This window comes from Cryptomeria japonica, chromosome 5, assembly GCF_030272615.1.
Source record: "Cryptomeria japonica chromosome 5, Sugi_1.0, whole genome shotgun sequence".
Taxonomy (NCBI): Eukaryota; Viridiplantae; Streptophyta; class Pinopsida; order Cupressales; family Cupressaceae; genus Cryptomeria; species Cryptomeria japonica.
Genome location: NC_081409.1, coordinates 105,392,476 through 105,404,885, shown reverse-complemented (window position 1 = coordinate 105,404,885; position 12,410 = coordinate 105,392,476). Strand labels below are relative to the sequence as shown.

General features: G+C 35.5%; 1 protein-coding gene across 1 annotated transcript in view; it reads left to right on the top strand.

Annotated features, from left to right (window-relative positions):
- The first annotated feature begins 1,201 nt into the window (after window positions 1–1,201).
- The window catches only part of LOC131067399 (uncharacterized), a 57,127-nt gene continuing 45,918 nt past the window's right edge, over window positions 1,202–12,410 (top strand). Inside the window, exons 1-2 of the mRNA XM_058002386.2 lie at window positions 1,202–1,582; window positions 10,874–11,503. Coding sequence (XP_057858369.2) covers window positions 1,397–1,582; window positions 10,874–11,503 — 816 coding nt within the window. The 5' untranslated portion in view covers window positions 1,202–1,396. The remainder of the gene's footprint in view (window positions 1,583–10,873; window positions 11,504–12,410) is intronic.

Below are 12,410 nucleotides of genomic sequence, written 5' to 3'. Positions count from 1 at the left end.
TCTCTCTATCTCTTCCTCTTTGTCTATCCCTCTCTATCTCCTCTCTTTCTATCTTTATCTCCCCCTCTCCCTTGCTATATCTTTTTTTCCATCCTCTTTTGCTCTATTTTCATCTCTACCTCTATCTTCATCTCTCCCCCTAATCTCTAGACATGCCTCCTTCTATCCATCCATCTCTCTCTTATTCTCCCTCTTTTTGGACCTCTATATCCATATCTCTTTTCCTCTCTATATCTATCTCTCCTTATCACTTCTTTCATCTCTCCCTCTATCTCTATCTCTCTCTACCATTATATATATATATATATATATCACTTCCTATCTCTATCTTTATCTTTCTATAGCTTCATCTTTCTCCAACTATTTATTTTTCTCTTCCATATCTATATATTTCTCTCCCATCTCTCTATCTCTCTCATATCTCTCTCCTTCTCTCCATCTTCCTCTCCCCATTCTCCATCTCTATCTTCGACTCCATCTATATCTTCATCTTCTTCTCTCACTCTTTATCTCTCTCACTCTTACCCCTCTATATATCCCTCTTTCTAGCCCTATCTCAACCTCACTCTTGCGTTCACCCTATGGCAAAGATAACATGAGTCCGTTGCTAATAAAACTTGATTATCTTCTCAATTCAAAGGTTTCATTTCAGTTATGATTGAATCCTTGTAAGTGGATGCATAGTTGATTTTAAGCTATCACCTCTCTATCAAGTCCTTTGTTGTACAAACAACATCATGGCCACAAATTGACCTCATGCACTTCACAAACTTATCCTAAAAATAGACTAGATTTTCTAGTTGACCTTCCACACCTCTTTGGCATACCCATTGCACATCAAAGTGCAATTGCTAGTTTATATTAATGTATTAAAATAAGAGATGTAGTTAATATTACATAAATATTATTATTCTAATATAATTTTAAAATAACAATAATTCAAAATTACAATAATTAAAAATTAGAACGAATATTTTTATTACGATACCATGATGACAAGTACTGGTCATACATGGCACTCGTTAATAAATACATTACTCATTTCAAATCTGAAAATATGCTTTTAAATATTCATATATGATTTAGATTTTAAAATTAGAGTTAAAAACGGTTAGCATTTTTTAGTTCCTATGCAAAACCTTTCGCCTTCTTTATTTTCCATTTCAGGTATGTAAGTTGCAAAATATGATCCTATTTATCCTTCTCGTCCTTCCAAATCAGATTTTTACTGCACGTGTCCAGCCCAATAAGTGACACATCACAACTTCATGACACGCATTCTTTATACACTGGTCTAAAAAAAATCAAGAAAATAATCGAGCAAAGCAGAAGCTAAACGAATCCAACACTCGAAGGATTTGAATCCTACCAGCTACAGAACACCTTGACGTAAAAAATGGGGGCTACTTCCTCCAGCAGGGAATTTTCTACAGAAGAAAGGGAGACAAAAGAGCTAGAAAGCTGTCTAGCTGGTTCAGGGGTTTTGTCGATGCTACAAACAGCATTCTTTACCTTGGCCGGATCTTCCGATAAAAATAGCACCAATTTCGCTAAAGCTAGCATTTCTGCTTCTGCCTTAGAGGTAACTAGCCTAAAAACCCTAATTTCCTACCAATGGATAAACTTGGCAGAAACTTGCATCCATCTTCCAGGTAATAAAAGTTAAACTTGTTATTATTGTTCTTTTGTATTACATTTATTGATTTCTATTTGTAATTTCAAAACAGGTTTTGGAAAAAATATCTACACCATACTTCAGGAGATTTTAAGATTCTTTTAAGTAATTATCGTTTAATATGTAATTTTGAAATACCCTGTTGAGCAATAAATAATATACAATATATGTAAAACAAATGCTTTCCTGGCATGCATCTCTCATACACATTAAATTGGCGTCTCCCTTGAAGCAAACTTGATTTTCATATTTTAATAAATAAATTTGTAGATAATTATTGAAGTCCAAGGGGTTGAGATCAAGGAGTTATCATTTTGGAGATTCAAGTGATGTTAATGCTTTTTAAGAAACTAAGCATTAGTATCAGTTGTCTTGTAAACTATCTTAAATATGGATTTTTTTTTTTCTAAATTCTTGTAACAGTAGCATTTGTTCCTATTAGGTTTCGTGGATCGCATTCATTATTTTTTACTTTTTAACTCCCTTGATATATATTATTAAATAAATTTTCCAATAATTATTGAAATTCTTGTAGCAGCAGCATTTTTTCTTAATGATTTTTGGATCGCATTCTTAATTTTTAACTTTCAAACTATCTTAATTTTTTATATTTAAACAAATAAATTTGTAAATAGTTATTGAAATTCTTTTCGTAGCAACATGCTTTTCTATTAGGCTATTGTAGGGATAGAAGGACTCCCTATGGACTAATTTGGAGATCTAAGATCCCCTAAATTAATATTGAATTAAAAATGATAAATGAAAAGAGGTTTGAAGATTGCTCAGCTCTTTTCTCGAATTGGTGTCAATGTTGAATATGTACCTGTATAATGCTTTAGAGAATCAGATCTAAGAATCTAGAATTGGATCTCTATTGTGAACTCAATCACAGACGTGTCTCTAACCTTTGCCCTGAATCTAGATGCTATTTGTACTGTTAGAAGTTCATCCTCTGTTACTGCAGCCTTTTGTGACATGTTTGCCTGCAGCTTTTGGGACCAATGTGGCATTGAGAAGTGCCTTTGGAGATTTGCTATGAGAGGATTGGAGTATGAAACTTCCTTTGCTCTAAGTCAAACCTTGTTTCCAATCTACAAGACTGAAGACACGAGATATGGTGATGCAGTTACCTATATGTTGTAGTATCTATCAATGGTTTGTTTATGCAAGCTTGATGTTGCTACTTAATTAATGCTTTTGGATGAATTTTTATTAATGATCAATGCATTCATGTACTAATTGAAGAAAACACACGTAATACTAAAGAGTGTCATGCCCCTGCCATTACTTGTATAGGCACTAGGGCTGCAAAATTAAGAAGAGCTGACCTAGGGCTTAGGTGAAGATAATAAAGATCACGGGCTGACTCCCCTTTGTATTATGAATGAAAAAAAAAGAAAACCCTATGCCAGCCGACCTCATGAAAATAAAATAAAATGTATATAATGCTAGAAGGGCCGACTTAAGTTATGGCACCCATTTTGGGAGAAATAAGTTTAATTTAAATATCTTTCAAATGCTCCTTGGCCGACCTAGTTGAGGTGATATGTCTTTTGGTTGAAGAGGCCCATTGGCTGTATAAATAAAGGTTGATTGGAGGCCATTTGGGCAACCATTCCCTGAATATCTTGTCACTTATTGCTTGAAGTGGTTCTTTGTCCAAAGCTGAAAATATATTAATAAGCTGAAAATATATTAATAAGCTGAGGGACTACTTGTGTTGTAAACACACACGCTCCATTGCAAATGGGGACCTCTTTTTCGCTTGTTAGCTTAGTTGTTTAGCTAAATTTTTGTGCAAGAAATGAAGATCAAGGATTTTGGAAGGGTTTGTGAAGCGTTTTTGTGAATTATTGATGTTATCTTAGGATACAATTTGTTTCACAATTTTTATTTGAAGAATGATTATCATGAATTTCTTTCTAGAGTTCTTTAAGATGAATTGGAAATGCAAGTTTTGAATTATCATTTTCTTATCACGATTTCTTGCATTTCACTTAGGGAATTCTAGATTTGACATATGATTTGCATTCACGATTATGATCCAAGGTATTTTCTATCGTTTGCAAGGAAACTAATGGCGAACAAGGGAGGAGAACTCAACAATGTGAGGAATGACATGAAGAAGAACACTTCAAGAAGATGACAAAGAAGGATATCTTAACAAGAGGAAGAAAGTCAAGGTCCAAGATATTGAAGAAGCGGATGGAGAAAATTGGAAGGCGAGATGATACGAAGTCAAGAGATTTGCTAAGGATGAGAAGATCAAGAACTCTCGAAAAGGATGGCAAAAGATGAAGATAGAATTGCGTAATGGAGACCAAGGAAAGCATTTTGAAGTTTTAGAAGAGTTAATCAAAGTTAGAAACTCATGAGGCGAAGATGCAAATACTTATTTATGATGATATAGAAGTGGAGTTGAAACAAAGAGCTAAGTAAAGAAAGAAGAAGGTTTGCAAAACATGCAAGCTAAGGTGGCTCACCTCCACCAATGACAAGTTAAGGTTAATATGTCTAGATTCATTGGACCTCACTCCTACAAAGAAGGAAATTGGCATGTGGAATTACATTTAATATGATGTTACAACTCATTTTTTATTGGTCCTTTACCTAAAAGGACATGTATTCAAAAGTTGTGTAATTTTCTCATCGGTTGACTTTAAATATATGAGGTGGTAGTTATAACTATATGAGGTGGTTGACATTTGAAACTTATATATGATATGCTGATACAAAATGACATGTCCAGAAATACAATATTAAATAGCCAACCTTTTGTAAAGTGCTGTTGACAGATCAATCAGCAATTACATCATATCCTTATACCACTTTATGATTTGTATGGCGCCAATAACGATTGTTCAGCTTCATAAATGATGTTACGACAACTTAAAGCATGGTACGACAGTCCACAAAGGGTTGCTGCTCTTTATTTGTATGCTGTGTTAGACTTAGACAAGCCCTTTAAGGCTGCACTAGGGAGAGAATAAGGCTTTTACGCCTTCCAATATACATCACCACTTTTTTATGATTAACATGTACAATCCTCTTTTGGGTTTCCAAAATGGTACGGCTTGGTATTTACCCAGTTGAGACAAAATATGATTTTTTATTTGCTTCTTCACATGCATATACAAACCCTGCAATATTTGATCTACTTTCCACTTGCACACGCAACACTTGAAAAATTATTATTTTCTAGCAAATCCCAATAAATTTGTTACCTATAATTCCTAGAACTTGCAAAATGGCAACTTATTTCTAAATCTCTATTTCTTCATTTAAGTGCAACTATGAATCCTATCTGTAAGAGCCCCTGTCCCTTTTCCCCTTAATTTTTTTCAGTTTGGGGTGTTTGACATTATGTCAAACACTTGGCATATTTTGTCTTAAAGTCTGATTTTTACTTCTGGTTCTTTGAAGTTGCTTGAGTTTTGCAATAAAGGGATAGATACAAATTCAACCCACAATGATAACTATATTGCTACTTGAGATATCATCAACAACAAACAGGCAGATGCAAATACACAGATATACCAACAGTAATTAGGCAAATGCAAGCTGATAGTTCAGCTGGAGTACATTGTTATTATCTTTCACTTATGTCTTCAATGAATACTTCATAACAGTTCATTCCAGTGATTAATCAATGTCCAACATCAATAACAACTACAATGCCAAACATACCAAGTTTGCTGTCACAGCATTATATCAGTCATTCTGTATGTTGCAGCAGCTATAACATCACCATGACTCCTTCCCTAACCCCTATGCGGCAGATATCTGAGCAGATACAACAATGTTCCTCAGGTATGGCAGCCTAATGGGCTTGTGCTGAGCATTCACAGTGTAGTTCGAACTGCTAACATCTCTGATGGAGTTTGCAGACCTGTACAGCAATAATGGGCAAGTACGGCACCCTAGTTGTGATTCCCAGGCAGTATGGCACTGCTGCAAGGAGTCCTGAACATGTACGGCAGCCTTGGGTTGCAATTAAACAATGGAATCACTCAATCTCCAACATGCAGAACAGACTTAACTCTTGGCACTCCTAAATCAAACCTCATGAAGTCGGAAACTCATTCATATGAAAGCTACAGATTTTCTTCAAATCGAACCCTCCTGGCAACTGGATATTAGTAATGGTGACTATCACAAACTTCTGATTTATCTTGAAGCTCAAACCAAGATCCTCCTTACTGTATCTTACAACAGTGGAGAGAATGTTAGCATATAGGGATTTCATCCTCCAGGCCCAATAATCAGATTTCCAAGAAATCTAACAACATAACATTGATATCATCAAAAGCATGCTGAAAGTGAGCTCTTCAATCCAATTTATAACTTCTTCATAAGGACCCACTCACTTGTCTTGTCAATGTGGGATAATAAAACACTTTATTATATTTTATGATTATCCCTCTTTATGTGTGCAATGTACTTTTAAAAAATGAAAGGGGACATTTAATATTTATGACTTAATACTTTATTATCCCACTATAGTCATTTATTAAATAAAGAAAAACATTTAAATTTAACTTTGTAACTTGCTTTAAATAATAAATATTAAATGATTATAAATGTCTGCCAACCTCCCAAATATTAACCATGAAATCTTTGGCTCCCATCCTAGATCTGGATCACTGTAAAGTGACTTACTATAAATAGTAAGCCAAAACTGCATCAAATCACCTCAGAATGACCTGCAATTGAAAATGCCTAGGCGAAATTCCTCCAAGATCCCTTTTGTGTCCTGGTTAGTCTACGGGACCATGAGAAAATAGGCTAACGACAAATCATGAGCTAACTGGTTAGAAAGGGGACATTACACTATCTGAATCCACCTCCAATTTGTTTAGGAAGAAGTCACTTCTTTGAAGCCAAATACCCGTAGGGTTTTCATCATAGGGTTTGAGTCAAATAAGGATGTCCAAACTCCTAAATGAGAAAATATGAAAATGACCAAAGATTTCCAAATGGGCTCCTTCATCCTCTTTTTATAACCTCCAATGGAACTTTTTATTAAAATAGTAAATCCTTTAGGCTCTCATAAAGTGACTTTATATTAGTTTTGCTTTTTGGTCTCGACTAAGGTCACTTTATAAAAATAAAAGATCTAATTAATTAAATACAGACTATTGCCCAAGCGACTCGCCTTTCTTTGGATGGAAGGAGATGGAAGCGGACGAGTCATGTTGCAAATAGTGACGACCTTAACTGATTCTTCAAGGGAAAGGAGGCTCCTGTCAAATTATAAGGGGGCTTTGCCAAAGAAGAACTCCAACACTCGTGGAATTTGGTATGTTTAATGATCAATGATCATGAAATATTTTACCCTTGAGGGCTGCCATAAAATTTATTTTTATATCACTTGCTCTTGTTAAATCATTTTAGGAACCATGATCTTTTATGCCTTCCTTTCTATCTGCCGCATTCTCTGGAACGCTCCATTAATGAGGCCCTTGATCCTAAAAATGAGGATAAGCAACCTATCCCTTCTCACCAGGGTGTGATATACAGGCTCTATCGTTATCACTTGGCCTCCCCTCTGCATGCCTCCCACCTTTTGATGGCGTTTGTAGGTGGAATGGCCCCTTCTAGATTCTTCCAGCTCTCTAATGATGTCTTTGCTTCCTCTTCCCTCCCCTCCTCTGTAACCATTACAGAGCTCAACTCCCCTACCTTTCCCTCTCCCTCTGCTACTAAGGAGCGGAAATCCATTTGCCCTAAGGGCAAGGGCAAATCCGTAGGTAAAAGTTAAAGAATTGTTATTGATAACTCTAGCTTTAAGGACATAGATGAAGAAGACCCTATTGTGGAAACTGAGGGAAGGAGAAGGTCCTGAAGAATTGCCTCTCGAGGTGCTCATGAGAAAAAAGATAAGAATTAGATTGTTGTCGATAATGAAGAAGATATTGAAGGGGGTGCGGGTGGTGGAAATTTAAATGAACTTGAGGGTGAGGAGGTTGACATTGGGGTTTTGGATGCTAGTAACGTGGGGGACCTTGGCCCCCTATTGGGATAAAACAAATGTGCACCTTGCAGATAAGCTAGAATATGTGGCTTTGGAGGAAATTCTACAGAAAGTGGACCCAGTCATTAGGATGGCATCTAATTTTGGCAAAGGGGTTGAGGGTAAGGAAGGAGTCACTGTGAAAGAAATTGACAAGGAAAAGAATGGTGGCAAGAAAAAGGGGGAGAAGGAAAAAGATAAAAGGTTTTCTCTTGCGGAGGAGGACCAACATGATATGAAGACTGAGGAGAATGCAGAGCCCACTATACATCCCTGGGATGATGAGATTTAGGCCCTTAAACTCGAGGTCCGGGAGCTGCGGAACCATCTGGACAGTCTTGGGACGACAATGAAATTCATAATTTGAAGGAGGAATTCAGGGAGATGAAATGCCAATGGGACACCAGAGATAGGCAACTTGTCATTATCAACAAGTTCTGGATTAGAGTCATGCACAACTCGGCGACAACCCTTTGCCTTCTACAGGACAAGATTGCTGAAGAAGATGAGGATAAGAAGGCCTGCAAGGAACTTTACAAGCTCCTTATTGAAGATTGGGACAATGTCCTTGGTATGGGTGGGCTCCGTAAGCCAACTCCCTAGGTCTAGGTCTGTTTTGTTTTTGCTTATGTTTTTGGTTACGGATCTTTGGACTTACGAGGTGTGCCCCTGTTGAGCTTTTATTCACTATTGTAAGACTCTCGCTTTCAGTTCTGATTTTGTGCTGTTAATGTGCCGTTGATAGCATCTTGGCTATGTCAAGGGTCAGTGCCCTAGCTAACGCTGCTTTTATAATAAAAACATTAACTTAAGGCAGTTTAATTTAATTAATTAAATTATTTCCATTCCAACTCGTTGATTTAACTTGTGGGAATAAAATAGGAGAACACAAAGCAAAAAGGTGGATGAGGTGAACCTCTCTTCAAATTCATAGGGGAAGGTCCTTGATATATTCTACTTTAAATCTAAAACAGAAACAAATCTACCAATATGAACATTGTAAAATCCACTCTTTGGGGTTTTACATAAGAATAAAATAAATAAGAAAACTTGACCTATCTATTTTTGATCTTAAAGACTAGAGCATAAGACTTTGAAAAAACCCTTTTCTCACCAATGAATGTTCTTAATCTATGACAACTAAATTGTAAATAAGAATACTATTGAAGGATTAAAATAGAGATCCTTTGGAATCTTGTCAAGGATTTGATTCGGAAAAAAGAAGAAAACACATGGAAATGGAATTGATGAAGACAATTAATTATCCCAAAACATTCAAAGCTGCTTTATGTTTTCAAACGTTGATGCCGCACAAAGTTAACATATCTTATTAATTGGATTCTTCCTTAACGGATACAACATTTGGGATTTTACATGAATGGAAATCTTAGCAGCATAAGCAAGCTTCAACTTTGCATTCTTTATACAAACTCTTAAACAATCTAACCTAACATAGAACTTGAATGATAATTTTTGTAGCATATGCTTGGCATCAACTCTCATTACATTCTATGTGTAAGTGAAATATATTTATAGCCTTTTAACAAGCTTCAACTTTGCATTCTTTATACAAACTCTTAAACAATCTAACCCAACATAGAACTTGAATGATAATTTTTGTAGCATATGCTTGGCATCAACTCTCATTACATTCTATGTGTAAGTGAAATATACTTATAGCCTTTTAATTGTAGCTCCTTGAAGCTTCAAAAATAATAAAAATAATTGTTTTGAAGGCAATTCTATCCCCATCCTTTGAAAATAATATAAAATATTACCGTCTTTCCATTTTTGCTTCTCTTCTTGAACACCCATCCAAATCAAGGGCTTTGATCTGTTGATTTTGTTTTTAATTTACTTTAATTGATCCTTAATTTTGGCTTGGGCATCATTTTTCATTAAGGGATCAGATTTATTGCATTTTCTCTTTTATTTCACTTTATTTGATGCCCATTTTTTACTTGGGCAGATATACTAACTTGGTGCTGCTTTTGCTTTGTTCCAAGTTTGATTTGATAAGAAAAACATGTTATTTTGATGCTTGATTGAGTTTAGGCGCCCATTTTCGTTTTGGTGGAGAGGTTCATTAATGCTAATTTTCAAATGATTAACTCACAAAGTTTGAATTTATTTCTTTTTTTCATTTGTGAATAGTGATTCTAATAAAAGCTCCACTTTCCATTACCTTTCATCTTTATGAATTCCTTTTTCACGTGACAAAGCTTGAAATTGCTTTGGTGACTTTCTGCCTCTGCTATCCATTCCTTTTTGCCAAAAATGATTAACTCTCAAAAAATAGAAAGTTGTGATTTTCATCTTATCTCCTCAATTCTGGACATAACTATAAAAAGCAAAAAGCAGCTTTTCCTAAAAATAATAGAAAATTTGATCTTTGAAGTTTACTGGAGTTACCTAACTTGAATATTGGACCCACTGAACTGACAACTTTATGCTTGGAAGATGATCCTATATATGATTTTATCTCAGTGTGCTGGAGAATATTTCCCTTATCCTCAATCATCCTTGCTTGTGCTTGACATTTGCCATCATACTTTTTCTTTGGCTTTCACCCTTTATTTCCTTTGTTGGTGAGGAGTTGAAGCCTCTTTTAGGATTTATAGCTTGATAATCTTCGTTATGAGCAACCTGCCTATATTGTTAGTAGACCAAACAAGTAAGAACGTAACCACTTTGATAGGAAATCACTTAGTTGACTAACATTGTCTTGGATTAGAAATCGACATGATTATATATCTTCTTACCTTGGGTGTCTTATCCATCCTTGATAGTTTTCAGAATTTTTGTTGAATCTTCTTCAATTGGTTGGAATCCTGCCATTTTCTGCATGGTTATAGACTTATGGTATCATATGTAATCGTTCTTTGTTAGGGTTGCTTGTATTTTTGTGTTTATGTGTCATTAGCCTAGAGAATGTCAAGTACTAGATGCCTACTTGCTATGTAGATTGATTATTGTAAATCTCTCTATCAATAGAAGTTTATCTGCTGAATAATGCCTTAAGATTTTTTTTCAATATTTCAACTGAAGCAACAAATTCTCAATTTATCTGTCTTTCAGCTTGTTGTCTTTTAACCTTTTTGCTCAATTTACATGTTTCTAACTGGTTATTGAGGTTGTTTTGTAACTCATTATGATTATACTAACTTTGTGTTCCTGTCTTTCAGGAATGTTTTCGTTGCAGGTTCCTAAATTTCGAAGCAAAAGATTATTCAGTATCTGCAGAATTTCCTAAGTTGCTTGGTGAGATAAGTGCAACAATAGTTTCAACACATTTTACATCAGACAATGGACAAGTATTTTGGCCAGCATTCTTGAAAGGTTATGATAAGTGTTGCAAAAAGACACCTGTGGCTCTATCCATCAATCTGCTAATCAGGCTATTTCATGATGTCAGGAGAAGGACTGATATTCCTTCAAACATTGAAATTTCAGAAGATGATGATAACGATAAATTTGGCGGGCATCTTAGTGAAAATGATATATGTGACTTTTTGTGGTTCTGTTGGGTCATGGAGCATAATGCAAAGTATGTGGATTTCTGTGATAATAAGATGAATGAAAATACTATAAAGCTCCCGGATATAAAATGCCTTGTAAGTTCTGCAATTGTAGCCTTTTCTGGATCCAACCTGGAACAGCTGCACATAGAGGATTCAAAAGATACAAGAGCATCAAACATTGAAATACCAGTACAGAGTCTATATTCTTGGATTCTTGCAACAATTCCAGGCCTTGCTTATTGTTTACCACAATATGTTGAAAATGCTCTTCAAAGAACCAGTTTAAGTTCCTTGGTAAACATATTTGTAACATTGCTGAATGATAGTTCTTTCTTCCTTTATTTTGATGCACTTTAACTAAAAGTAGTCTCCAAGATATGCAAGAAACAATTCATTCTAATTGGACGATGGATAAGATTCCTTTCCTTTTGTCTTATTCATTTTTTGTGAGTTGTACGACATAACCTTTGAGAACAAGAAGAGATGTTTGCTTTTATATATGTTTCTTTGGAGTGTTATCAATTTTCCAATTTTTTTGCGTTAATCGCCTTTGTTTTAGGGATTTTGAGTTTCCTCTAATGACCTCAAAGCATTCTTGCAAGCAAGGCAATGGGGGCCACCATTGTGCATTAAAATGGCACATGTGGGGGTTGCAATGCAAACTGCTGTTGTCTGGTTCCCAAGCAAGGCAATGGGAGTCACCATTGTGCATTAAAATGGCACACGTTGGGGTTGCAATGCAAACTGCTGTTGTCCGGCTCCCATACTAATCTTCTCCTGCCACAATTATCATGTAGTGTTTGTGGGCCATTTCTGGCAGTTGTGAGGTTGTTTCTTCATGTTTTTGAGTTAATTTTTAATTTTTTATGTTTGTCTTGTTTTGATTTTGTGGCTGTTTTAGGCCCATCTCAAGCCTATAAAACATGCATTTTTTTATAGGACATGATTGATTTTTGTCAATGCTTAGATTTATCTTGCAACAATCTTGTGCCCCTCAAAGCATGAGCATGGAAACTTTTACAGGTGTGCAAATTGAAGCGTAAGACAATCTGTGGGGTTGAAGAAGCAGTTCTGCATTTATTCTTGCTAACCTAACTTGACATGGAACAGAGATAGGGAAATTCTAAATTAAATGAGTGAAAAGAAAAATAGTTGATGCACTAGAACAGTTATTCTCCTGCTAAACCCTCATGGAATATCT